This window comes from Nicotiana tabacum, chromosome 10, assembly GCF_000715075.1.
Source record: "Nicotiana tabacum cultivar K326 chromosome 10, ASM71507v2, whole genome shotgun sequence".
Taxonomy (NCBI): Eukaryota; Viridiplantae; Streptophyta; class Magnoliopsida; order Solanales; family Solanaceae; genus Nicotiana; species Nicotiana tabacum.
The window spans coordinates 71,795,151-71,823,013 of NC_134089.1; the positions used below are offsets into that span (position 1 = coordinate 71,795,151).

Sequence of the window (27,863 nt, forward strand, 5' to 3'; positions counted from 1 at the left end):
AATTATTATCATAATAATTATACCAATTCTAACTACCAAACAGAGCCTAGAGGATTTTACGGGCTAACACTGGAGTGAAAACACACGTTTGGCCGGTCAATGGGAGGTATTCACGAGACAATTTTGGCAAGAAAATGTCTATTTGATCATAGCAAAATTAAAGTGTCTATTTAACATTTGGTAGTATCAACTTGTATTCAAATTATGCCTATCAGTGATCTTTTAATAAAATTATAAAAGGGCTTTATATGCAATTAATATGCTCTCTTTTCTTCCTCCTTCCAAGGTCAGTACGCGCCACTGCAAAACCTTAGCTCAAAAACCCTACCTACTTCAAACTCCTGATAACACACCCACCACCTTCATCGTGCTTCCAAACAATGGTCAACAAGTCTAAAGCTCAGAAGAAGCAAAAGCGTGGTGTTGATTTCAAAGTAAAAATTCCATTCAATAATTTTTCAATCAATTTCTGTTTCTTTTTTCTTTTAACATGCTTAAGAATTGATCTGCAGAAAATAAAAAGGAAAATTGGAAGAAAATTGCCTCCGGCCCAGAATGCTACTAACACTGAAATCAAATCCAAAGGTAAAGAAAAATGGTGATCTTGGTTAGTTATATTTTGCCTATGTGTGTATATACGATTTCTATTCTTGTAACAAGGTAAAAAGTGGTAAATAGATGACTCCTTTTTTTTGGACCGTAACAGCCATTTTTTTGTATTAAGTTAATGCCTTGAACCATTTTGGTTTCCATTTAGTGATGTAAATTTTGATCAAAATGGTGTAATATAAAGGTGTCTATGCAGTTGAGGAAGATTGACGGATTAAAGTATGTTTTTATTAATGACTTAATCAACTGCAGCAATTATTCTACCTGAGCAAAGTGTAGCTTCAGAGAAGGCTGGTTTAGCTGTGAGCAAGAAAGGTTTAACGTTGAAAGAGCTTCTTCAGCAGACAGGTCATCACAATGCTAAAGTTCGTAAAGGTACTAACTTGTAAACATTATTGCGGTAAAGGGCAAAAAGTTTTTAAAAAATAAAAAATAAAACATAAACTGCATCATGTAATGTTATATCTATTTGCTACATATATGTTTTGTATACATTTGGCACTTGCATTCTCTATATTTTCTTCTTTTTGCTTTTTCTCTTTTCGTTTTTTTGGGGTTTCTATTAGAAAAGAAACTTTCAAGTGGCAGTGTTTTTTTTTTTTTTTTAATCAATAAAAGAGTAACATTTATATAAGAAACCAGCAACTGGAAGATGGTGGGAAAGTCAAGGTGCATATAAGCTAGCCTAGATACCATAGTAAAATAATTAAAATAAGAAGATGCCGGGAATTTACAGGTCATGTAATGAGCTAACAACATCCAACAAGGCGCTAGGGTAAGAAGTATTTACATCAGCCATGTTTCACCAAAAATGAAGCAAAAGAACACAAGTGACAGTGTTATGATTATAGAAGATGAAATTATGTCATTTGTTAGAGCTAGTGTTTCACTAGTTTAAGTTTACTTTGTGTTTCTTCTTTAATTCATTTTGTTCCTTTGATTAAAAAAAAGATTAGGTTTCTTACAAAACATCCTATATTGAGTAGGGCAAGTGTTTTGAGATTGCAAAGCATTTGCTATCCTATTCTATTGCGTTTCGGCCTTATTTCTCATCTTTATAGTCAATGGCATAATGTGGTAGTTAACCATGCTCAATTTCTTTTGACTTCCAGATGCTTTAATTGGAATTAGAGATGTTCTTCTTAAATTCCCTGCTGAATTGAAACTGCATAAGCTTGCTGTTATTGAGAAACTACGTGAACGTATCAGTGACGATGATAAATTGGTCCGTGAAACACTCTATCAGCTTCTCAAGTCAGTTATTTTTCCTGGCTGTAAAGAGGTAGTTTCTAAACCATTTTCTTCCAGTCCTCTCTTTAGCACCTGACATGGTTTCTATGGGTAAAAGTGCATTTGCTATCTATACTACAATACTTCCCAGAGCACGTATTCATCACCTGAAGTAGTTGCCAACTTGCCGTGCGCTATAATCGACTTAAGTGACTGCTGTTTTTCTTGCTGCACTTATTTTACTTATTTTAAGTGGTTTTTTTAGTGACACTAACAACTAGTTTCCCCAACCCCGAACCTTTTTAACTCTAAGTGGAAGAAACATGCTTCAATGATCTGGTCAGATCGTCAAATTGACAAATCATAGCTGGTGTACGTCAAATGGTCATCTATCGAGAACTCATGTACCCCATTTCTCAAGACTCAGGTTCTCATATACATCGAGTTTCCTCTAACTATTTTGTTCCTCTTATAAATTATCTATGTTGCGCGGACTCTCCAAAATGTAAACGCACCCGTGTCGGATCCTTCAAAAATGCACTACTTTTGGAGGATCCGACACATATCCGGCCACATTTTCGGAGAGTCCGAGCAACATAGTAAATCATAGGCATGCTTGTAGTGCTTAGCATTTCGTAACACAATTTTTGCTTGTTTCAAGAGCTATCCTTTACTGTAGTTCTCTATAATTTCGTCAATGGAATAAGGGCAACGAGTGTATGATGCTTTTTTCATACTACCTGGCCTTCACGTATAACTTCCTAGACAGTTTTCTTCTTATCTTAAATGGAAAAAGGAGAAGGGGGGTTGAGGCTTACCACATAAAGATTCAATATGTGAGAAGTCCCTACAGGAATTTGGTCATCTATGTACGAAGACCTTAGCAAAATGTCGTTCGTCTTTTTTTACCCTTTTAAAATAAAGTTCACACTAGACAAAATAGTCATTTGATTATTCTCCTAGATAATATTTAGGAGTCTGAAATTAAATTAGGTTTAATACTTATTAAATCTTTCCTTATTTGAATTAAGTAAGAAGTCCTTATATTTAGGACTTTAAAATTATTAAATTTTTCCTTATATAAATTTTACAATTGAAGTATGATTAAATAATATCAAATCCTTATGCGTATGAATTTTTACAGTTGAACCTTTTTTAGCTCAAAAGAGGTTATATAATTGTGCTAAATTTTAGGTGAACAATTATAATGTAAACAAAATAAAATAAAGAAAAGATTGAAGAAACTGGAAGCATTTTGCTTCGTTCTTTATGCAAGTCAGTAATTAACCTATAAATGTTGTGAGTAGTCTATGTGTGATTGGTCCACTGAGTATTAATTTTATTCTTTGATCAATAATTTGCTTAGATATGAATATTAATATAGATTTTAAAATACAATTAGAAAAAATAATTATGAAAATATTTAATAATAGCAAGAGAAAAAAAGCAAAAAGTAATTTACAAAAGTCATTTACTAACAGTACGACAAACATAAAATGCAAAAGTTCAATTTTATCATTTGATAAAAGAGTTTTTGTGGATCAAAATATAGTTATAATTAAATATTTAATATATGATATGAGCTAATATTAATAATTTGAATCATTAAAAAATAGATTATTTTCTTTAGTGATTAAAAAGATAATTAAGTATTTGAATTATTTTTTTCCCGGAGTTGAATTAACTAACTAGCGAAATAATTCAATTTTATTCCTTTCCAAATTTGTCGAATTGGTAAAATTATTTTTCAAGTTTACACAAATCTTAGAGTACATAATTTCTTTTTCATAAAAAGACCATCAGCGATAAAAGAAATATGAATATAAAACAAAATCAGTTATACTATTAAGAATTAAATTTGTTAAAATGCAAACTTTAAGAAAAAAAGGACAAAATAGTAGAAGACAAAATGTATTCATAAAGAGATTTCAAGTGAGACACAATTTAACATATTTGTATATCATATTATAAGATGTGTATAACTACGAAATAATGTATAACTAATTTAACTAAATTCATCATCTATGCATATTTAGAAGATATTTAATACAATTACTATTTTAGTGTGATAAAAAATATTTTTATCGTTTAAACAAATATTATTTTTTATTTTAACGCCAATATATATTTTTAATCGATAGACACTACATACACGTGCAACACACGTATCCTAAAACTAGTTGGAAGAATAATAGTTACGTTCTATTTGGTTGTTTGGGTACTCAGTACTCTTACAAAGTCTGATAAGGCGAGGTTACCTCTTGTTTGTTGTTTGGTCACTAGGTTACTTTCAATGAAGCAATGCAAAATGTATATTTCCTCTGCTGGTGATTTGTTATCCACGAGTGAACAACAACAACAACAACTATCCCAGAAGTGGGGTCTGGGGAGGGTAGTGTGTACGCAGACCTTACCCCTATCTATGAAGGTAGAGAGGCTATTTCCGAAAGACCCTCGGCTCAAGAACGTAAAAAGATGGAGCAATAGAGAAACAATAGCAACAATAATGTAATAAGACAGTGTAAGCAAATAATACAATGAATAATGACAGAGATCCATGGATATGAAACTACAAGAATAGTGCCAATCCTACTGCTAATATTGACATACCGTATAGAAACAAGGGACTAGGAATAGGAAGGTACCCGACTAGTACTAGTACTACTAGTAGTAAGACAAGGCAAAACTCTAGACTGTCTATCAACCCACCACCCTAATTTTTGACTTCCACACCTTTGTATTGAGGGTCATGTCCTCGGTAAGTTGGAGCAGAGCCATGTCCTGCCTAATCACCTCACCCCAGTTCTTCTTAGGCCTCCCTCTACCCCTCCTCTGACTCGCCATGGGCAATCTCTCACACCTCCTAACCGCGGCATTAGCGTCTCTCTTCTTCACATGACCAAACCATCTCAGCCTTGATTCCCTCAACTTCTCTTCCATAGGAGTCACACCCACTTTGTCCCTAATATATTCTTTCCTAAGAAAAGATAGAGTTTGTTTCAATTGCCTTCGGATTTTACTGTTAGTTCCGTTCCTGCTTGTTAGTCTTGCGTTGTCAGATCAAGTTAAACCTTCCTTTGCATGCCTTGTTCCTGCTTGTGATTTTGCTATATCGTCTTATATTCTCTTAATATTTGGGGAGCAGATGGCTTTATTCTTCTATTCTTCTGTCTGTGATTATAATGTTGGTTGTTCAAATTCTGCAGGACTTTGTACTATGTTTCACCTATAAAAGAGGGGGCTAACACTATTCGTTTGTGTTGCAGGATAATAAGGGACCAATTAATTCCTTGATGATGACATATATACTTAATGCAATGACAAACATGGCTATTGAAGTGCGGTTGATGGCTTTCAAATTTTTTGACCTCTTGATCCAGTATTTTCCATCATCCTTTTTATTGTACGCTGAAAAGGTAAATAAATAGATTTTTACATGTGGAAAGTTTTTACATTGCTGCAGGTTTTAACTTGATTTTTAATTTGGCATTGTTTTAAGTTGTTGACGGTAATTCTCTAACTATATTTTGATTTATCAGAAAGAACAATGTTGAATTGTGTGACTATCTCATCTAAAAGCTTAAGCTGTCAGAGAGAGCATACTTTTATTTACTTAATTATGTCTTCAACACGCCCCCTCACGTACGGGCTTGATTCTTTTTGATGAGCCAAGCATGTGGAAATTCTTTTTGATATTGGGTGGCGGTGAGACTCGAACCCAGGACCTCTGCTTGCTCTGATACCATGTTTAATTGTGCGACCATCTCATCTAAAAGTTTAAGCTATTAGAGAGAGCACACTTTTATTTACTTAATTATGTCTTCAACAAACAAAAAAAGAAACTTTATCTATATTTTCATTGACCGATACATTCTAGAAAATGCAAGTCCAGTATATTGCTCGGATTTGGGTGCTGGTATCCGATCCGGATGGGAATCTAGAGGTCAGATCCTTCATAATCTAAATTTTAAGATTCTGGGGTACAGATCCATGTACGGGTACGGGTGGGGATTCGGCTAAAAGTAATTCAGCAACAACAACAACAACAACAACAACCACCCAGTGTAATCCCACAAGGCTAAAAGTAATTCAAAATTCTAAAAATAGATCTATGCAAATATCCAAAGTTATGAGAGATATTATGTGGTAAACTTATAGGTAATGAAGTGCAACCAATAATTCAATCCTTTTTGAGAATTTCTCAAGCTATAGGCTCTAGTAGGCAGCAACTAAAATTCAATCTTTCGTTTTTTCATTTTTCGTCAAATTTTCCATGGATAGTGGTTAAAGTACTCGGTCTCGATTGACCACACCCTGTACGAATCCCATACCCTTACCCGTACCAGCATCGTGTCGACAAGGGTGCGGCAACTAAAATGAAGAGTCCGGACAACATAGTGTGGAATGTCAACTTTGAGAATGTGCTTAATAGAATTATACTTAGAATGTATCAGTCAAGGAAGATATTGTTAGAATGTATTTACATCACAAGCTGCACTATTACGAACCTTGGTACTGTGTTTTAACCCACATATTATAAGCTGTTCTCTTACTAGGGCTCGGTCATGGGCTCATTATCCACTGAGTTTAGACCGTGCACCATTGGCACTCGGCGATTCCTGGGTTATCAAAAAATAAATAAATTATATTTAGGTCACTTATCAGATTGATAATAAATGAATTATATTTAGGTTACTTATCAGAGAAGAAGAGTTTTCCTTGTGTTTTTCTCAACCCATTGCCTTCAAAATGATGAAATTGCTATTGCTGTGTAGTGCTGTTTTATTTTCTTCTTGCACCATTTTATCTGATGTAAGATTTTTATGTATCAGTGTATTGTATTTCATTTCTGTTCATTCTGTTATGGTTTATTGTCTTCGATGTCGTGATGGAGTTTTTTCTAAAAAAGCCTCTTGTTTTGTACAGATTCTCCAGAACTATGAGGACATTCTGCAGAAGAACAAATTTTACTTGCAAGACAAGGGCAGGCTAAAGAATGCTCTTGCTGGGTTGGTTCGCTGCTTGTCACTGTTACCGTGCAGTAATCAGAAAGAAGGCGACTCCTTAAGTGACAATGTACTATCTTGTTAATTATGCCATCAGCATGCTCGAGTGTATACTTTTCTGAAGTTTTATGGTTCTATGTTAATTGCAGGAAATTATTTTTTTGTATGTTAATCATAGGAAATAATTTGTTTTGGTAGTCAAGAATGTCTGCAATATATAAATTTGCAATAACTTAGCAGAATTGACATGTCTGTCTCTAATGGCGCTATAATACATACTTATGTCTTATATCCTATTCAGTTTCTGTTAGATTTTATTTTCTTTGATAAACAAATGCATGTTTTGTACTTTTCTAAGAACCCATGAGTAGGTTCTATGGAGGATTTAGCTAGCTGTCCAAGTCAGTAACTTGACCTTCCTTTAAATAATCACTGGGATGATGCTTGAAAACAGAGAAGAGGGAAGAACTTACCGTCTTTGTTCTGTTTTATAGGTGAAAATATGTAGTGGGCACCAAGGTGTTGCCTCCTTGTACAGTAATGTCCGAACACTTTGTGTACAGTATAACTCCTAACCGCCATAATCTCATTGAAAAGCTTAGCCAGTATAAGATGCTACAACATGACTTCTTGTTTAGCCTCCAAATTAAATTATACTAAAATGGGGGACCTGATGTAGAATAAATTGGAATACAGCTGTGCGATGACCCTAATAAATCGGAAAGAATACTGTAACATTTGGAATGGATGTTCTTACTTGCCATCATGGTATACAATATAAGATTGATGAGTGGCCTATCCTTGTATTTGTACTCCTGCAGATTCAGAAAAAACCCTCTGCCTATGGAGTAAGTTTTCCTGTTCCAAATATCATGCAAAAGTGGACCCTTGTAGTTACCTTCCTTTGGCGTGCATGTTACATTTTTCCTCGGTATTTCCTTCTTTATTTTTCGTCGGTATTTCCTTCTTTTTTAGGGGTGGGATGGCTAGATTGTTCTGTCAACTTGTTGTTGATATACTGCAATTTGCCCTTAATTACTGCTAAACTTGTTCTGTACTGTGCTTCCAGTTACTTTCCTTGTAAGCTTCTTCCATTCGGCGCTTACTCTTTCATTTGTATAGGATGCAGCTCGGGCTAGCTTGCATGCTTTTGACCTTGATGTCTCCAATAAATCTACTGGTAAGAATTTGCCTTGAATTGAACTTCCAGATCTGCTGCTTTCATTTCAAAGATCAGGGCTGCTTATGATAAATCCTTGCATTGGATATAAATATACTTCTTGTGTACTTAATTGCAACTTATACTTTGATGAACCTTTAAGTATTCCTACCAACCATTAGGCTATTGGTAACAACTTTATCTTCTAGATGCACAATCACATAATACCTGGTCCATGAAAGCTTCGATGATCTCCTCGATTGTGTTAAACATCTACTAAACATGGTATCAATTGTGGGGGTTATTGTTCCCCACATTTACCTAAACAAGCAAAGCATGCTCCAAATATTAACTCCATTCCCTAGTCCCAAGGGCTTTGGTCTAGTTGTAAGAGTGCAATGCCTGTTTTGTGAATTAGACACATGTCATGAGTTTGAATCCCGCAATAGACAAAAGCTTGATATTTAAGTCGAGAAGGGTAGAGTAGTAGATCCATATCCACTGAGTTTCGAACTTTGTGCTACCTGGTACTCGAAGATTTCTCAGTATCAAAAGAATAAAAATAAAAATATTAACTCTCCTCCCTATGGTATAAGCAAAAAATAACTCACCATGGAGATGTTGAAAAGCTTAACTTCCCCAAGATTAATGGACTTGGCAACTACATGTACAAATTTTTTCTGAAAAGCTGGAAATCCTTCTTAGGAGAAACATTAAAAAGGGAACTAATTTTTGTTAGGTCTCCCATGATTTAGCAATCCTAAGGAATTGATGATAGACAGTCATTTAAAGAAGTTCTAAATATTATTATAAGGCAATTGTTATCGTTTTAGTAATGCTTGGATGTTGTTCCTGAGTCCTGAGTTCTAGCGTTCTAGTTTAATGATTTTCTAGGCCCATAGACTCTTATATTAGAACGATCTTATTGGTATAGTAGCAATGTGTGATCAAAGCACTCAACATATGCTATGTTTTTGGATGTAATGAATATGGTAAAAACTAGTAGTGTCAGCTGGACCGTAGGTAACTGTGGTTGCTATTAAGATACTTTGCTTCTGGACAAGAGTCGTTTAAACTTTTTTTGCGGCACAGATTTTTGCAGCATAAATAAATCTGCAGATTTCCCTGGCAGTAACATCAGGAAAGGATTCCAGAATAGATCTGGTTCTGTAAATTTTTCTTTTTCTTTTAAATGTAAGCAAAAGGTTTCATTTGTACTTGAATCAACCAGTTGCTCTATTTACTGCATAAATTCCAGTCTCCCTTTTACGAGTCTGCAGGTAAAGGAGCTGATAAGTTCTTTAGTATCCTCTTCATCATTCAATAGATCCTATTTACGCAGAAAAGCTAAAATATTTCAAACAATTGGCTCTCAGAAAATGTAATGGAGTGGCCCTTCCTTCAAAGCGTCTCTGATCTTTCTCTCCCGATGCTCCAGCAAATGCACCATGGTGTAGTGATCCAAACTTTCTTGAACTTCTTTATCTTCACTGCTTTCCACCTCATTACTGCTTCCTTCATATTGCCTGGTACGATCCGCTAGACCCCCATAAGGGAATTTTTTTTTACAAACTCATGAGTCTTCCATATCTGCATAGTACACATAGCATATGCGACATATAGTAGTTCCTTTCCTGATCTTGCATCAGGCTTGATTATCATGTAGGGCTATGCAGCCAAAACAACATATTTTTATTGGTTATCTACAAGACAGTTTTATTGGTTAGTAACCTTTGCAAACAGATAAGCAAGGCTTTTCTGCTTTCAGTTTCTTGCTGGCTCCTTGTTCTGAAGAGATTGTATCCACTTGATGGACAACTTTCTGTGCAGTTGCTCCTCCAGATTAGTTAATCTTCCTTTGCTTCTTTCCACTCCACTCAATTCCAGCATTCCTAGCAGTTTGCCACATCATCTATCTCCCAGTCCCGACATTGGCCAAATTTGAGATTCAAATCAACTGTCTTCCTATACTGTGCAACAGTAACATCTTGTTGAGTAGCAATTCTGTTTAAGTTTAGAACTATTCTATTAAAGGCCATGCCCAACCATGAATTCTCCCAAAATATCAGCTTTTTCCCATCACCCAAGTCAAAGTTGAAATACTGCTTACCTTCTAACTGCCTTCCATACTCCTGTGCTAGTTGAACTAATTGCAACTACGAAGTCATAAGCTCTTTCTCAGTGCCTGACTTGTATAGGGAGAGCAAAGTGATAAAACCTTGAGCATAAGCTGGTATCGGCCTACTACCAACTTAAAGGACAATTGTTGGGAGCTCTGATGCTAGGTCAGGAACAGTTTGAAACTCTTAAGGGTCGTTTAGTTACGGGATTAGGTCCCGGTATTGAATTTCAGATTGCATCTACCCACCGTTTGGTTATTGGTATTAGTTAATACTGGTATAAACTTTATATCAAAATCATGGTATTATCTATCCTATATAGAAGGTGGGATTATAATCCTGGTTATAATCCCAGAATTATAATCCTGGGATAACCTTATTTCGAACAAAACGGCCCCTTACTTGACTAGATGCTACACATTGTATAAGTAGAATATTTTAACACAACTAAACCAACACACATTGCTTATCTTGTCTGAACTGCCTTTTTTAGCTACATCATGTACTTTGTGAATCAATTACCAGGGCTATTCTTTTGGGAGGTGGGAGGCAAAAGAATATGGAGTTAACTCTATGCTTTATATGATGGGGTATAGTAGTCACATGACTCGGCAGTCAGTCTGGTTAAGCATGTTTGTCCTTTTAAAAGCAATGGTAAGAGATTAAAGAGATTGACTTGTGAGTTCCAAATTTAGCAATGCCTTTCACCTTTGATAAACAGCTTGAGACAAGAAATGCAGTTAGGGAAAAGATTCAGTATATCTAAACCAGTGTTATTAAAAGCCATCGTTTCGTCGCTTGCACAGCGAGGGTTATTGCTTCATATATGAAGTCATGCACTATAGAGAAGTGTGCACTTTAAACAATGGCTGTAAAGTGATCCAAACAAAAAGTGATCAGCTCTTTGAATCTTAACTTCGAAGAGTTGGATTGACATTGGCATTATTGTATATTGGATGTCGCAATGAGTTACTTTAATTGCAATTTGATTATCATAGTAATAAATTCACATATGTTTGGTATTTTTTGATTTTCTGTAAATAGTGTGCTTCACATCTAGTCCTTCATTTCATGCCCCAAGGACCTTGTCCCTTTTTTGTGTATATCGCTATTAAACACACTGATCTGATCCCTGAGCATTGGAGGTCCAGAACGTATAGATTATAGAAGACCTTGGTTGAGAATTGGATTCTTAATGAATGATAATTTTGGTTCTCTCTTGCTTTCATTTCCCTTTCTCTTCTGTTAAGGGCTCACTTTCTGTTCCCTTTTCGCTTCTTTTTGGTGAAGTTACTCTTTTTCTTAGAAAAGATAAAAGATGACCGCTATTTCATCAAATTGTTCTGTGAGGATGAAGGAGGGCTGTTAACATCTGCATTCATTATGACTTTATTTGGCTTTGTTTTTGTCGAGAATTGCTAAATCTGAATCCTGATGTCATTTGTTTTGTAGGTCTTTCTGGTGTTGTCAACAAGTTGACAGATCTCTTACCCATTCTAGTTAGCTGCTTCCAGGACTTTAGTCCACTGATCCACTCCACAGCCCAGATAGATGCACAATCCTTCGATTGTATGTTGTCTTTACTTCAAAGCATTGATCTTGTGGTGAGGTTCTTTGTTCATGCGTCTGGCAAATATCAACAAGACTCCCAAAATCTGCCACCTCACCATAAAAACAACCTTAGCATATGTGACCAAAGTATTTCAGTAGTGAATTTAAAGAAGTTATGGGATGAGTTCCCCTTGAGTCCGGTTCATTGCTTGTCAGAGAAGGTACAGTTTCCTTCAATTATTTTTCTTCATCCATGCCGCTCTCTGTTTATTTTTTGTGTTTTTTATTTTATTAGCTTCTCCCCCCCCCCCCCCCGGAAATAAAAAAGAAAGATAATGGAAGGGAGATGTACACTTTCCTTCCCTTGTAAGTTTTCAAGAGAAAGAAGAAAAAGGAAGGGAAGAGCCTCTGTTATTGTGGGACCCACAAATTTTTTTCCCCTCTTTTTCTCTTCTATTTTCCTTGTACTTTTCCCTTACCTTCTCTAGTTGCCAATCGTAGGGTTCATTTTTACCCTTGAATTGTCACAGGCATTGGCTGGGCTGTGTTTGTATTTCTTTTCCTACTGCTTTTAGCTAGACTAATATTACAAGTGTCCAGGTAATAGCGGCTGACGGAAAATAAAGAGTGTAATAGTGGCTCTAGCCTGAACATTCATGTAGAAAGGCGAAGCATTGTGAATGCTTCTTTTCTGATTGAAAACATTATCTGACTCCGTACTTCATTAAAAAAACACTATCTGACTCCATTAGAAATTTTCAAATGTTATAATGCTCTGTTAGGTTAGCCAGAATGGTTACTCCTCCTATACTCTTTTCTTCAACACAAAATGAGAAAAATCACAAGTCTATTTGGAAATTAAAAACAGAGCAGAATGCTAATGATCTTACTCAACACATAAATTGAAGGGATGGTTATTGTTTGCAAAACAATGTCTATGCATCTCATTGTTCAGCGTTAGTTGCTAGTGGTATTGCTGTTTGTTATTAGAGTAGCAAGCTACAGTGGCACACACTGTATACAAAGAAATCACTTTTTTTGTTAAGTAAATAAGATTTGTATTGGTTAGTTGCACTAAGATGCTGCATAACAGGGTAAGTCAGTAGCCTTACAGCGACCAAGCCCCTTGCTGGTCTTATCAGTGAGCTGACGGAGGAATTCCAATAAACTATCTACATCATGTTCATTTTGAAACTTACACGAAAAGGCCAGAAAAAAAAGACTACTGTACTTTAGCTTGTCGATATTTTCCTTTCTGCCCTCAAACTTCTATGATATCTTCCTTCCAAATTGACCACCATATACATATAGGAATAGTTCTCCAAAACTTCTTCTTGCCTTCGCTAGTTCCTTTCCCAGTCCAGCAAAAAGGAGTTCTTTAGTTGTTCTTGGCATAACCAATTTGACTCCAAAAATAGTGAGGTGCATCTGCCATAGCTTTGTTGCAACTGCAACAGTGTAGAAATAGGTGATTCACATCTTCTGTGTCTCTTTCACACCCGAAGCATCTATTGCTCAGGGTTAAACCTCTGTGCTAGAGGTTTGATTGAGTGAATACAGCTTCATGTGCCATCGTGCAACCGACGTAAGAGACCTTGTAAGGTGCTTTACTTCCATATTTTCTTCATTCACCACCTCTAAAATTTTCTATTGAGCTGGGATAAAGTCTTGTAGCAGGTACTTGCTGTGAAGATGCCATCCTTCTGATGTGTTCAGTGCAAAAGATCCATCATGATGTATTGCATTTGATAGCTGTTCAGTGCTTGTAGGAGTTGAGTTAGTCTCTCTATTTCGATTCATCTAAAACAAAACTCATGCACCGAGCCACTGTGGTTAGTGGGTCTTGAGCAGAGCTCTACAGATCATAGAGTTCTTCCTCCAAAGGTGATTGTCCTATCCATGTATCCTGTCAGTGCCAGAAAGAAGTGTTCCTGCCATCTCCAACTGTTATCATGATGTTGTTGGCAAAAAGACTATAGATCTCTGATATGCCTCCTGGATCCATTGCCATGTGGTCTGCTCACTTCCTTAGTACACTAGTTCTGTTGCTGTCCATACTTTTCAGTAACAGTGTCTTCCAAAGAGCATCTCTGGGGAGGTTGTATCTCCAATGCAATTTGAGGAGCAAACTCTTGTTGTGTAGCTTTATATTTATGACTCCCATGCGTCTATTTACCTTGCTTTTAATAACTGTTTCCTATTTTTCGAAATGAAAAGCTTTCCTTTCCTGTTGCCTCCTTCCCTCAAAGAGAGTCCCTTTTGATTTTGTCTAGCTTCTACATCACTGGTGATGGAATTGTGAAGAGTCACGGTGTATGTTTGAAGGACATCTCGAATACTGTTGATTGACACCATTATTTCCTGAGAGATATGAACTGTTTCTTCCAATTTGACAACTTTCTTTCATGTGTGTCCAAAATGCCTTGCCATGTCTCTGTAGCTTCGAATCTGGTTTCAATAGGGCATCTAAGATACATGATCGGTAGAGTTCCTATCTTGCAACCAAGAGTGTCTGCTAATATTGTCAGAGAATGAATAGAATTTGCTCCAGTATGTTACTTTTCCCTAGGTTTATGTGTAAAAGCTTCAAAAGGTACTAATGAAAGCATTAACTACACCTGCCTTCCATAAGTTCACAGACAATTTTCTGAAACCATGTTGCTAGATAACCGCATATCCAAAATTATGACTAAGGTGGTGACAACTGATTTGCTTTTACAGAAAAGTAATGAAGCATTAACTATGTTACTGTTTGAACCAAAACAACTAAACTTTCTGCCTTCCCTAAGTTCAGAGACACTTACTATTACTATATATGCAAAATTATGACTAAGGTGGTAACAACTGATTTGCTTTTCCAAAAGCCGTATTCATTTGGCTCGGCACTTCCATAGGGACAAAGAAATGGACAACTGAATGTACTCGATCCTTATAATCTTTCTGATTCACTTAGGTGAATAACAAGTTATCTTCGAAAGAAGTTCTCTTATAAAATACTCCATAAATAGGGACTGATAAAGATAGAAAGGCACACAAACACTCATAGGCATATAAACCTCCAACAGAAAATTGGAAAGCTAAACAGAATATACCTGAAAATTGCGTTAATGTAACTTCTCTTTTTTACCTTCTGTTACATCGGTTCAAGTTCCTCAAATGGTCTCGTTTTCTTGATGTCAATGATTGAGGGAGTTGCCTGAGGCCTGATGACTGTTTAAAATCCACTAATCCAGTTCAAGTGTTTTGCCTTTAGCATTGCGCCTTATCCTTCCTTAAACAATAATGAATAAGAAAGGCGATCAAGGGTCCCCTTGCTCCAATCCTCCATGCATTGGAGAAAAAACCTTCTGGGGACCCTTTAATGATGACTGAGAACCCGACTGTTGTTGTATGAAACCCAATCCGACTTATCCATTTATCCTGTATCATCAGTTTCAACATTTTGAGGAGAAAACCCAATTTGCAGGGTCAAAAGCTTTTTCCAGGTCTATTTTGCGCAGGAGTACGTTGATTCTCTTTTTTATCTTAGTATCCAGTAGGTGATTTGCAATTAGGCTTGTGCCCGTTTTTGTCTGCCGTTGATGAATGCTATTTATGGCTCTGCCACCAGCTCCTTTATCACCTTTTTCAAAGAAACTCTCCAATATGCTGTTTGGTCTGACATATTTTAGTCCCTTAGCAAGCAATGTGTGGGGCTTTTAGGCTCCTCTGAAAAGATTCATGTTGATGAAAGTTGTTTATGGCACTCATGAGATCTCCATTGATTACTGTCTAGCACTTTGGTAGAATGTTAGAAAGAAATCATTATGGCTTAGGGCCTTGTCGCCAGCACATTCTTTTATTGTCTCTGCTACTTCTTTCTCCGCAAGGGCTTTGCATCCAATTGCTCTGCTATGCTATGATTTGTTGGATGCTATGATCCCAAGAAGGTCTCCGTATCTCGACTTCTTTGTGCAAATTTGTATAGAATTCCAGGATACATGACTTTATCTCATGCTGCTCCTCTGTGACTCCTGTTTCTTTGGTTTTTTTAATCGTGTCAATGTTATATCTCCTTTGGGTATTAGCGTTTCTGTCCCTTGCTTGAGCCACATGCACCTTGACTTTTGTCTCCAGGAGATTTCTTCACATCTAGCAATCTCTTGTAATTCCAGCTCAGCAAGTCTTTGCATGAGTTCTTCTTCAGTCATTTCTCTTTCCTCTGCTTCTCTGTTGACTTCTAAGATCTTCCGGAGTATCTTACCCTTTCAATTTTCAGATTCCCGTATTTCATTCTTTCATATCTCTCTTTAGAGATGCTGGTTTATTAGCAAATATGAAATCAGGTCTCCCATCGAACAGGTAAGAATCCATGGTTGATTTACCATCTCCATAAAGCCAGCTGCCTTGAGGCGCATATTTTCAAACTTGAAATATGAGCTTCTTGCCTTCTTCTCTCCCACTGTCCGCATTGTAGTAAGATAGAGCTGTGTGATTGAGGATTTCCTCCTGATAGGTAATGTCTATGTCTTTATAAACAGGTCTTGAATGCTTGAACTTATTCTAAACAAAACATCTTTTGAAGAGTAAAGGTAAAGGAGATTACGAGTTACCTTGTTGAAAGCCTTATTTATTGCTAAAATTTTCATACATCTGCATCCTTGGCAATCAACATCATTGTGTAATGGATGCAATAACTTTTCTTCTTTCTTTTTTTTCCTTTTGCTTTTCGTCCTTTTGTTCATTGAAAGTAATTTTTCTCTGATTGCTCTATCTTTTTCCTTTTGCACATTGCAGGACGGTGACCGATATTTCACACTGAATATTGCAATTACAGAAATATTTTTGCAACTAAGTTACGGGTCCAAATTATCTCCTGCATTGTTGGAAAGATTTCTGGAGTTCATCGAGAGTTCTCTATCTGAAAAGGTTTGTGATGTAAAATTTATAAAAATTCAGCACAAAAACATTAAGTTCAGCTGGTTGTAATATTTTGTGCCTATGACTGAGAAGCAAGCCCGTTATTTAGTTTAAAGAAATAGAAAACTTGGGTGTTAAATTAGAGAACTAAAGGACAATAGTGTTGATGTGGGGTTAATATAGGATATAATTTGAATGATAATGATGTTCCAGGTTCTGTTAGAGTTTGGACACCTCGTAGAACCCAGATATAGAGGGCAGATGAGCAGGGGATAAGAGAATCAAGACCGACAAAACACATGGCAAGAAGCAGAAGAAAAATACAGGAAACAGATCACGTAATATTTCTGAAATATTTTTTTGGCTCAGGTCGACTGCAAAACAAAGCATTATATGCTTCATAAAGGAAAATTGAGGGAATAATAGCTTGGAAATTAAAAGGGAATGAGGTAGATCTAAACTCACATGGAAGGGGGTTATCTCAAAGGACCTATAATAAAAGACCTACAATCTTAGCTTAAAAAAAGAAAGAAATATCAGGAAAAAAAAAGGGAAGCAAAGAATCCATAAGAATGTCATGAACTAGTAGGGATTATGGCTTAGTTGTTGTTGCATTGAAATTAGGTTCAGGTGGGTATAAGTGTGGATTAGAGTTTTTAGATGATTTATAAATTGCTTTAAAGACAATTACTTTATCAATATTGGAATTAGTGGGCCTGAGTAGAGTGGAATATATAAAGGATTCATATTGGCTACCTCAATTAGTTTGGAATTGAGGCCTAGTGGATTGACTCACTGATTGATTGATAGCTTGGTAATTAAAAGCTGTGAACCTGTAAAAGATTAAGAATTTGGACAGTGAAAGGTGCAAAAGTAACAGAGGAATGAGAGTGCGTTTAGTGAAGTTACTTCATAACTATATCATCTCGAGGAATATAGACTCGTCCATAATTGTAATTGAGTAAAATAAACAGAATGTTTAATGACGAGATACTGAGTGCAGTTCATAAAATAAAATCGTGAAGCATCACTTAACCAATCGAACCTGTAAAATCATAATATCTGTGTTGGAGTACTTTATGGCTTCACAGCGATTTATTTGCAGTCAGAAACAGCTCTTTGCAATATGTAAACTAAGTTATGTACTAATATGACCAGATGTCAGTTTGCCAGTAGTTGTATTTAAATCCATCCCACCCTGTGAGTTTGCCAGTACATAACTTTGCCAGTAGTTGTATTTAAATCCATCCCACCCTATGTCTTAAACTTGGCTGAGAGCAGAGTACAAGAACGGTTTTTCACTTCCTAAAATTACAAATTTTTCCTTCTATCAGAAAGGGCATTTTCAATTTAATATTATTAAGAAGATGGTAGAAGAAGATCTTCTTTTATATGCTCAGATTATATTAGATAATCTTCTTACTTTTGAACACATGCACATTTGAGTAAGAAAAATTGTAGGAGTTTTTTATCTTGCTGAGTGTGGTGGATCCCTTTAATGCTCAATCAAGATCTGGGTGGTTTGGTTTCTAGAGACTAATAGGAGTGTTTACATACGTATAAGTAAGCCCTTTACTCTGTATGCAGAGAACCATAGATAGATATCTTGCTTCAAGGTTAACAGGTGTAATTTTAGGTTTTTCAGGAAAAACTCAACAAGCTTAGAAGCAATTTCTGTTTTTTTTTATTAAGGTAAGTTGTATTAATCAAAAGGGAGAGAACTCCCGTATACAGGAAGTATACCAAAAAGTAGAGAATTTACATCAGAACATGATTCTCTACAAAATACGCCCAATCTTCTATACAAATAGGGGCTATATGAGTGCACCAAAAAGCGATCAAAGATAAAAGATTATTCTTAAGATGTGAAAAAGGAGACTCAATCCCCTTAAAAGCTCTCCTATTTTTCTCTTCCCAAACTATCCGCATGAGAGCTAACGGGGCGAACTTTCACGCCTTTTGCTTTCTTCTTCTACGGAAACCGGCCCAGCTATATAACATTTCCTTTACAAAAGCAATTTCTGTAAGAGCATGTTAGATGGAACTAATTAAGAAAAATTGTTCCTGACATTGTTCAATCATTGTCAGTGTTTCTTCAATGTTTGCTAGGTTTGCAGCTTACCTGCCTGACTGTGGTGAAAAGTGGTCTGCACTCTGTTCTCCTTCGTTGCTGAATTCAGTGAGCTTGTTTTACTTGCCCCTGTCTATCAAAAAGAAAGAATAAAATGTTTACATGAATTAATGATACTTAAGTCACATTTTTCTAACACTTTAATAATGTAATGCAGGTAAATCCACTGACAATAGCTCTTCACAACAGGAAAGAATAAATAAACTAGCTTTGGCCATAAAATTAATGCACAATGGGTAGAGCTTGAGATAAAAATCTGAACTTTAATCATTACTGCTTACTTATTAGAGAAAAGGCATAAGTTGCCCCTTAAACTTGTCCGGCAAAGTCATTTACTCACTTTAACTTTACGGGCGACCCATCACCCCACTATTCTTGTTTGAAGCGAATTTATTTACCCCCTAATATGTCACAACCATATCCGATCAAAACTGTATTTTACACGCACTGACACGTGTCGTTACCATATTTTTTCCTTTTTAATTTTTTCTTCACTAGAATAAACCCTTTCCCTCACTCCACCCCATTTTTTTCCTCTTTTCTTCCTCCCGGCGTTTGTTCCCCCCTTGAGTAGACTACTCGAAATAATATAAAAAATAATTGAAGAATTTGGAAATTAGCTACATCTAATTAGGAACCCGTAAACTATTTGTCAAGCCCATTGAATTTTATAAGAAAAGTTCATATGCTGGTGATTAGAATGGAAAATGCCATGTTATTGTTCTTTATAGCTTCTCATGTTCTATGCCATGATTAATCTTTGGAGATTGTCTTTGGAATTAAATGTCAGATCTGAAGGGCATATTTTAGCTAAGTCTTTTTAGGTTGAATGTAGCAGTAATTTTTGGAATTTGGGTATGGAGGGAAATGAGGGATACTGGCAGCGAAAGGGCCAATCATGGAAATGAGAATGTAGGTTGTTGGTGGAGTTTGGAATTTTAGTTGATGGAGAGGTTTATGTGAGGTGATGGAGATGATGAAAATGGGAGCGAAAGAGGTCGGGTGGTGACAATAATTTTCCGGCCAAAAACCGGCCAAATCTTGGTCGGACAGTTATGGTGGTTTCACCATTGAAGACCAGAGACCTTAAGATTAAGGAGAACAGAAAAGAAGAAAAGGACAAAAAGAAAAAAGAGAGTAAAGAATAAGAAAAAATAAAATATGCAAAATTATTAAGAATCAATAATTAAGTATAATTAGCTAACAACACTCAATTGAAGTAGGACACGTGTACATATTAGTTAGTTTTTCACAGTTTCTTGCTTTCACGCGCTTATGGGAATGTGAAGACACATTCTTTGCCAAGTCACCTTTTAGGTGGTAAATAAATTCGCTTCAGACAAGGATAGTGGGGTGATGGGTCGCCCGTAAAGTTAAAGTGTGTAAATGACTTTGCCGGACAAGTTTAAGGGGCAACTTATGCCATTTCTCTACTTATTAAGCTCAAAGCTAAATTCTTAGAAAGCTCAAAGCTAGATTTTAAGAGTTAAGTGGTTTTACCCCAAAAAGCTTCGAATCTTTGAAAATTTATGCTTTGCTTTCTTCCAGTTTTCTCTCTCCTGTTTATTCAAGTTGTCTCTTTAGATGAGTATGTGTGTCTTAGCCCTAAATCCTGATGGTGTGCTGTAATAGAATGCCTACCATGCTGCAGATTTGCAATGGCAGAGAGGCCGGTAAAGTTCATCATGAGAAGCATTTAGTTCCACTGGTTGCTTTTACCCCAAAACTTATTATGCAAGTGTCTGGTACTTGGAAGTCTTTGATCAATGATGGTGCTTGGAAGTCTCGTATCCTTCAGGTTTGCGCAATAAACTGAAAACCTATACTTCAACTCACGTGTCTCTGTAGTAACTTCTTCAAATTGTTTTTCTTGATTTATGGTTCAGTCTTGTCAAATTTCGAACAACTGTAATTTTCAGTTTTAGTATCACATATTAGAGATATTGAAAAAAATATTATGATGTGGAATATCTCTATATTCTGTAGGCATGTCCTCTATTATTATCTGTATTTAGACCCTAGAATTATGATCCCCTTTTGATTTGTTTTTCATGTGTTAAATGCTGCCAGTTTTTGTAGTTGTATTAAAATTTTCACTTGTTTGCAGGCTTTCACGACAGTTTTGCAGAAATGCAGTCCAGAGTCCTCAATGAAATTGGTTTGCCTTTCTGCTATTGAGGAAATGTTACTTCCTGTAAGATTCCTATCAAATGAATGCACATTTTCATATTCCTAGCATGCCTTTGGAGTGTTCCCATTTTTATTCATGATAACTCCTTGCAGAGGCGTATCCAGAATTTTAAGATCATGGGTGCACCTATGATTTTGACATAAAATTAATACTTGTCATAATGTGAGTAATGTAATTTTTTTTTGGATATTTTATGACTTATTTTTAGTTTTAGAAAACATTATTCAAAGAGATAATTAACTATAATCTTAGTAAACTAAATTTATTTTTCATTAATATTATCAATTATAATTTGTACAAATATTAATGCCGTTACCTATGCAAGTTTTAGGATAAAAAGAAGCACGAAAAAATCAAAACGCTTTGGAGCATATGATTACTTCTTTTATGTGAATTGCTTACCAAAAAAGAAAACTGCATTTTGTTCTAAGAGAAATTGGAATAAAAATAATTAAGCAAGTTTCTTTGTATAACTTATAATAGATCTTACACTCACATAAATTATTTATTTTGGTAATTAATTAATAGTTTAACAAAATTTATGTAGTAGTTTAAAATAAAAATAAATCTTAATTAGAAGTAATCAATAGCTAATCTCTAAATTCTTAAGTTATTGTATACCATAAAGCCTTGAAGAATTAATCAGCTTGGATGCAATCAAGGAGAGAATCAGTAAGGAAAAAAATAATAAGAAAAGGCAAAAGAAAAAAAAAATAGAAGAAAAACCGAACAAAAACCTTAATAGCACATGTGACCATAGGTCTCAAACTGAGGCACCAAATGCCAAATTTGACCATGGGTGCCTTCTGCCCTATATAGCAAAATATGGAAAATTTTACTCTAAAATATATTTTTATTTGTAAGTAGGATGGGTTCACAGGCCCCAAAATTCTTAATGTGTATACGCCCTGACTCCTTGTTTTTAATTGAAGGGCGAACTCCTTTTGTCTGGTTGCCATTATTTGTTTAATTGAAGGAAAAGCCATGTATTAGCAGTCATCAGAATGAGCAACTGGATTAGCTTTTGTTGCTAGGCAATTAGCACAATGTTGATGTGCCTATATGCTTTCTTCGTTGAATCTAATGTCAAATTTCATGTGATTGTAGGAGCAGGATTGGCTTTATCTGGATCCTAAGGATCTTGAAATATTTAATCATCAAATTGCGTGGATAAGGGAGCTTCCAAAGCTGTTAGTCCTCTTAGGTGATAAACACCCATTACATGCAAAGGTACCTACTTAGCTACCACCATACTGTTCTTACTCTAGATGAAATTTATGGCATATGCATATCCATTTGCTCTACAAGTTTTCATATTTAGCTGAACCATCATCTTTGTCTCCCCCATAATTGCCTCTTGTAGGCTGTGTTGCGTCTTCAACTTCGTCTTGGACAAGCTGCTAGTTTGAATGGTCCACTGGCAAAAGAATATGACAATATGCAGCACATAATACGAGATTTTTACTGCACCTGCCTCAATGGTACTTAAGATTCATTCTGATCTAATTCCATATTTTATTTCTTTCATATTTCTTAATCTCACATTATTAATTCCTCACAGGCTAACCCTTTTTCTTGCACTGTAGGAACTGTAAGCTATGGTCCGTTCATGAGGCTTCCTAGAGATATTCAGGAGCTCTCAATATGCTGCCTATATTACTTTTCTTTCTTGGACACTGTGCTACTTCAACCTTTAGTCTCATGTTGCATATGTAAGTTTAACTCCTCGACATCACTGATTTTATCTTCCTAACTAGATGAAAATACCAAGGTCTTTTACAGAACTAACTGGCGCTCAAATTGTGAATTGTTTGAAGTGTGTGACCATCTAATCTAAGTATATGTTTAAGCTGTTAGAGAGAGCACAATATACATAATTATCTCTTCAACACGCCCCCTCACTTGCGAGCCTGATTCTTTTTCGTGGGTCAAGCACGTGGAAAATCTTTTTGATAATGGGTGGCGGTGGGACTTGAATCCATGAATTTTGCCTACTCTGGTACCATGTTAAAATAGAAAAAAATAACTTCTCATTGACTTTGTATGGTTAGGTATACCATTTGAGCCATGCTGGCACTGGGATTTTCCCATTTGGCTAGTGTTTCCATGTTGATTGTCAGCCCAATTTCAGATCAAGATTATGACCCGTGCTCCCATATCAGCAACACAACTTAATATCCCTTCCTATGTTCTTAGCTCAAAATTGGTGACTGCGTCCCTCCCCTTGCATTTTATAGCAGCCTTATCGTATGCCTTGCAGCTTCTATCTTACTCTCAAGCTCAAGTTAGTCCAAGATAGATTACTTCTTCCCAAGAAGCTGCCCCATCCATGCGTCCCATCATCCACATTTATGCAGTGTGACTCCCCTGTATTCGAACTTCCTCTGGAGAAATCAATGCTCTATCGACGAAGTCTGTGCACAAACTCTTTTTTGGTGAAGTTCTTTATCTGCTGCAGATCTTCATAATCACTGATGTAAAATTGATATCTACATCAAATCCTTGGAATTTAATTGCAGCACGGTCAGATGCGCTAGCTGCAGCATATGCAATGTCAAAATCCTCCAAGTAAACTTGTTTTCCACAATCCTAGATGTGGAATTTCTATTTTCCAGTCCTTCGATAGAATGAAAAACTCCGAGATATTGAGAACTTCTTTCAACTGTAATCTCTGCTGAGGAGATATAGTGCTCACTGCTCGTAGGAAGCATCGTAATTAGCTGAGAGATCCAACCACTGCTGCTGCAGAAACTCAGTCTCTCCACCCACCAATGGAAACAACTCCTTTGTAACAAACCACCACGATTCTCAGTCCCTTCACTCCCTTGCCTATCGGCTTTCAGTATATCAAATGCATAGCCATCGCAACAATGATCCGGGCATGAATATTCATCGTCACCAGCAGTACTGGTCGTTTCAATGTTAATAATGGAGGAATTGGAGGTCCTAGAATTCTCCATTTGGGTGAGTGATAGTTCGTTGAGCTTCTTTGACGCCATTCCTCCTGTAAGGGAGATGAATTTTACTGGAACATCTTGAAAACTAAGATTAAGGTCAAACATCTCAAATATCCACTAAAGTATGTCCAAATGGGCAACACAAAATGATGGAATTATAGAATAAGAAAATCAAGAATGCAAAAGAGCAATCAAAGTATGGGGAATTTGAGTTGAGTATCAGGGGTATAGAAAAATGGCAAGTGGGTTGGGGGTGGGAGAAACAAGGAGGGTATCAAGAAAAAAGGAACGTTGTCATACGCGCTACACAAACACATTCCTTGTGTATGTCCACATCCAAATATATATAGTGAGAGGACAATGATGAAATAAGAATTACATTTGTTTTTGGACAAAGAAGGATGAACGGAAAGGGGGTAGCCGGCTATGGTGGGAGGCAGTCACCAAAAAGAAGAATAAAAAAAGAACACATTGGGCTTGCAGGCGGCACACATTGGCAGGTACTGCCCGCCAGTCGTGGAAGCTACTTGAGTCTCTGCCAAGATGATAGAGGCTTCAATGGTATATTGAATTGTTTGAAGTATGTGAGCATCTCATCTAAAAGTTTAAGTTGTTAACAAAAGCATACTTTAATATACTTAAATATGTCTGTAGACAATAAATTGCGTCGAGAAAATAAAATCAAGACCGAAAATATCGCAACAATCGTAGTATTTTATTTCGAATATTTGAGTGTTACAATCTCTATGATTCCTCTGATTCTACTTTTCTAGTATAAATTCAAGGGCCTTTGAGCTTGATCTTGAATTGTAATTTGATTTATCCATCGCGAACACTTTGATTGTTGCCACGAATTTTATCACAAACAAGTAGCCTTGATCTTGGATGTCTTGTATTTGATTTGACTTCGTTCTTGATCTTGAATACTTGAATTGTTCTTCGTTCTTGAGCTTGAGCTTGAGCTTGATTTGTTCTTCGTTCTTGAGCTTGAACTTGATTTCTTGAACTTGAACTTGATTGCTTGAAGCTTGAAACTTGTAGAGAAATTTGCGGCGTTTGATCCACGAGCTCTCTCTTGCTTCTTGTTATAACTTCTGGTGTCTTTTCTGAGTTATGAAGACCCTTATTTATAGTTGTGGAAGGGAAGAATTGTGATAAGAACAAACTCTTTCCGACCAATCAAATTGAAGTGTGACATGGCTGCATTTGATTGGCCAGAACATGTCACTTGCACACGTGGCGCGATTTCATTGGCCTTTTAGCGTGACTGGACATGCCTTGTCATTTTGACACGTGGCATGGTCCTATTGGCTCTTCCGCTTGACTTGGCGCGCCACGTCATTTGACACGTGGCACCAAACTGGGCCTCTAGGAAGATGACATCTTGGGCTTAATGAGGTGGGCTCATCACTTTAGCCCAATTAAATGGGCTAGCCCAATTTGGACTTATACAATTAATCCAATTATATTAGCCCAAAATATTTATTCGGACTAATATATTTAAAATATAATCCAAATTATTTATTGAATTTGAATTCAATAAATTTTTACATGTCTACAATGTCCTAAACAAAAAATATTGCATTGTTTTGCTTAGTTAAACACTACCCTGGAAACTTATTTGGAGAATTGATGTACCTACTAATGTAGCTTGTTTCAGTTGGCTGGCAGCTTTAAGAGCTTGCTTGACACAAGAAAATTTAATGAGAAGAGGAGTATCTTTGTGCAATAGATGTTATCTATGTAAAAATGAATGTGAGAGTACAGATCATCTATTTTTGCATTTTACAGTGGTTAAAGATATATGGGATATGTTCTACAATCTTGTTGGTATAATTTGGGTTATGCCAAGGACCTTGAAAGAAACATTTTGTCATTTGGAACCGTGCAAGAGTTGGGAATCTATCAAGAAGTTCTGGAAAATGATCCACCAATGTATCATTTGAAGTGTTTGGAAGGACAGGACTCAGAGATGTTTTGATGGAAAAACAACTCCCCTACAAATCCCGAAATTTAGATGTTTGCTTAATCTTTTTGCTGGGTGGAACCATTTTGATGTAGATTATCCTATTTTATTTCTTGATTTTGTAAGCTCCCTGAGTAGTTAGGTGGATTTGATTGTATGTTCTGCAGGGAGATTTATCTCTTTTATGATCAGTTTTTACATCCTCTAGATGCTTCTATTAATGAAATATTACTTTACCTGATTAAAAAAAAGAGAGCATGGAGGTGGGAACTAGAAACTAGAAAATAGAAAAAAAGGCCCATTAAAGGCGAATGCTTGAAGCAGCACACGCAGATGAAATGGTGATAGAGGAAGGGATGGATAGTTGGTTGAGATGAAGTTAAAGTGTTGGCTAATGCATAGACAACCCCTTAAAGTTGGCGCCAATTTTCATTTTGACACCTCAACTGACCCTTGTACCTATTAGACAATCCAACACTCGATCAGATTGTGCCTATTGAACAGTTAGTCTCAATCTCTCTTCAAAATGAAGCTCGTGATTCCAAGCACACTGACATGGAAATGCACAAATTGATGGGTGATACGTGTAAATTAACACAACAAAAAAATTTTAACGGAGAGACAAAAGGGAAGAAAAACAAAGAAAGACAAGCCTTTTTTAATAAAGACAAAGAAAAGGCTTTTAAGCTAAAAAAGAACATTATTATCTGATAGTCCCTTCCGACCTTCCCTCCGTCTGTCGTCCTTTCCCCCTCCCTTCTATTTGTCGGCCCTTCATATTCTTTTTTCTCTCTTTCTTTTTTCCTTTTTTTTCTTTTTCTTCTATCTTCCCTACAGAGGCCTCTACCGCCACCTTGCACCGATTGCATGTTGGTTACCATTGATGAGTTACCCCTCCATTTTTATCTCCCACAAGCTCCAAAAGAAAAATTCCGCTCAGCCAAATCCATTAACACCGAAAAACAGAGAGTTGTAACTTGCTTCTCAATAAAAAATGCGCAACTGGATCACTCCATGCCTCCATTGTTGGCATCTTACTTACCACCACTGCACAGTATGCATACATAAACTCCCTTAACATTATTTCTTTTCACTGTCAAATCTAGGAGTGTTGATTTCTTTCTTATCATTGTTGTCAAGTTTGTTAATTTCCACTTTGAATTAGGCTCCTACGATAGCTGAAACGAAGAACTTGAGATATGGAAAAGATATAATTGAAGGATCTGAGAATGAATTAGTTGCTCACTGGGTTGGGTTTAGATCTAAATATGAAGATGACACTCCTTTAGTGGCTGGTGATGGGATGTCAGCTCTGCGCCTGATTTTTCAATGGCAGTTAGCTATGGTGTTTGAAATTTTGTGGTACTTTGTAGATGATTCATAGATGAAGAAGAAATGGGTTATTGTGTGGAGAGAAACGGCACAAATGGAATTTTTCACTAACTTAAATGGGTGGAGCAAAAGAGGTTTAATGGGTGGCAAGTTGGCGGTGGCGGGAGAAAGTAGGAGGAAGGGGAAGGTGGAGGTGGTGGCCGGGAGAGGGAAAGAGGCAGAAGAAAGAAAATTAAAAAGATAATTTTTTTTGGCTTTTCACGCTCTCAAAGGTGTGTTACATTCATTGTGCCATCTCAATAGTTTGTGTCTAATAGGTACAATTAAGTTTAGATCAAGTATGCAATAGGAGACGGTCTCAGTTGAGGTGTCAAAATGAAAACTAGGGCAAACTTTGAAGAGCCGTCTATGTATTTGGCCAAAAAATATGTGTGATTCTACTTGAATATTTTGATCTAAGTTGCTTGGACACGGGTGCGGATCTAGAGGTCGGATCCTTCAAGATGTAAATTCTAAGATTCAGGGATATGAATCCTAGTATGGATACGGGTGCAGGGAACCGGCTAAACATAATTAAAAATAACAAAAATATAAATTCTTCACGACTATTTCCATCTCTTATCTTCAAATGGAAGCTCAAGCATTCCTTTTCAGTCAACCTAATCCGTCTATTTCCTACCGACTGTTGTCTCCAATCCACGTTCTCATCACA

The 27,863-nt window shown here is 36.3% G+C and overlaps 1 protein-coding gene and 1 pseudogene across 1 annotated transcript in view; one reads left to right on the top strand and one right to left on the bottom strand.

Moving 5' to 3' along the window:
• Positions 1 to 232: 232 nt before the first annotated feature.
• Positions 233 to 27,863, top strand: part of LOC107810706 (uncharacterized) — a 33,868-nt gene continuing 6,237 nt past the window's right edge. The window contains exons 1-14 of the mRNA XM_075222974.1: positions 233 to 434; positions 513 to 585; positions 862 to 984; positions 1,722 to 1,891; positions 5,106 to 5,255; positions 6,766 to 6,915; positions 7,968 to 8,025; positions 11,577 to 11,896; positions 16,452 to 16,583; positions 20,357 to 20,503; positions 20,813 to 20,899; positions 22,004 to 22,126; positions 22,260 to 22,377; positions 22,483 to 22,608. Of these exons, the coding sequence (XP_075079075.1) occupies positions 381 to 434; positions 513 to 585; positions 862 to 984; positions 1,722 to 1,891; positions 5,106 to 5,255; positions 6,766 to 6,915; positions 7,968 to 8,025; positions 11,577 to 11,896; positions 16,452 to 16,583; positions 20,357 to 20,503; positions 20,813 to 20,899; positions 22,004 to 22,126; positions 22,260 to 22,377; positions 22,483 to 22,608 (1,831 nt within the window). The 5' untranslated portion in view covers positions 233 to 380. The remainder of the gene's footprint in view (positions 435 to 512; positions 586 to 861; positions 985 to 1,721; positions 1,892 to 5,105; positions 5,256 to 6,765; positions 6,916 to 7,967; positions 8,026 to 11,576; positions 11,897 to 16,451; positions 16,584 to 20,356; positions 20,504 to 20,812; positions 20,900 to 22,003; positions 22,127 to 22,259; positions 22,378 to 22,482; positions 22,609 to 27,863) is intronic.
• Positions 23,197 to 24,044, bottom strand: LOC142164822 (ethylene-responsive transcription factor RAP2-7-like; annotated as a pseudogene).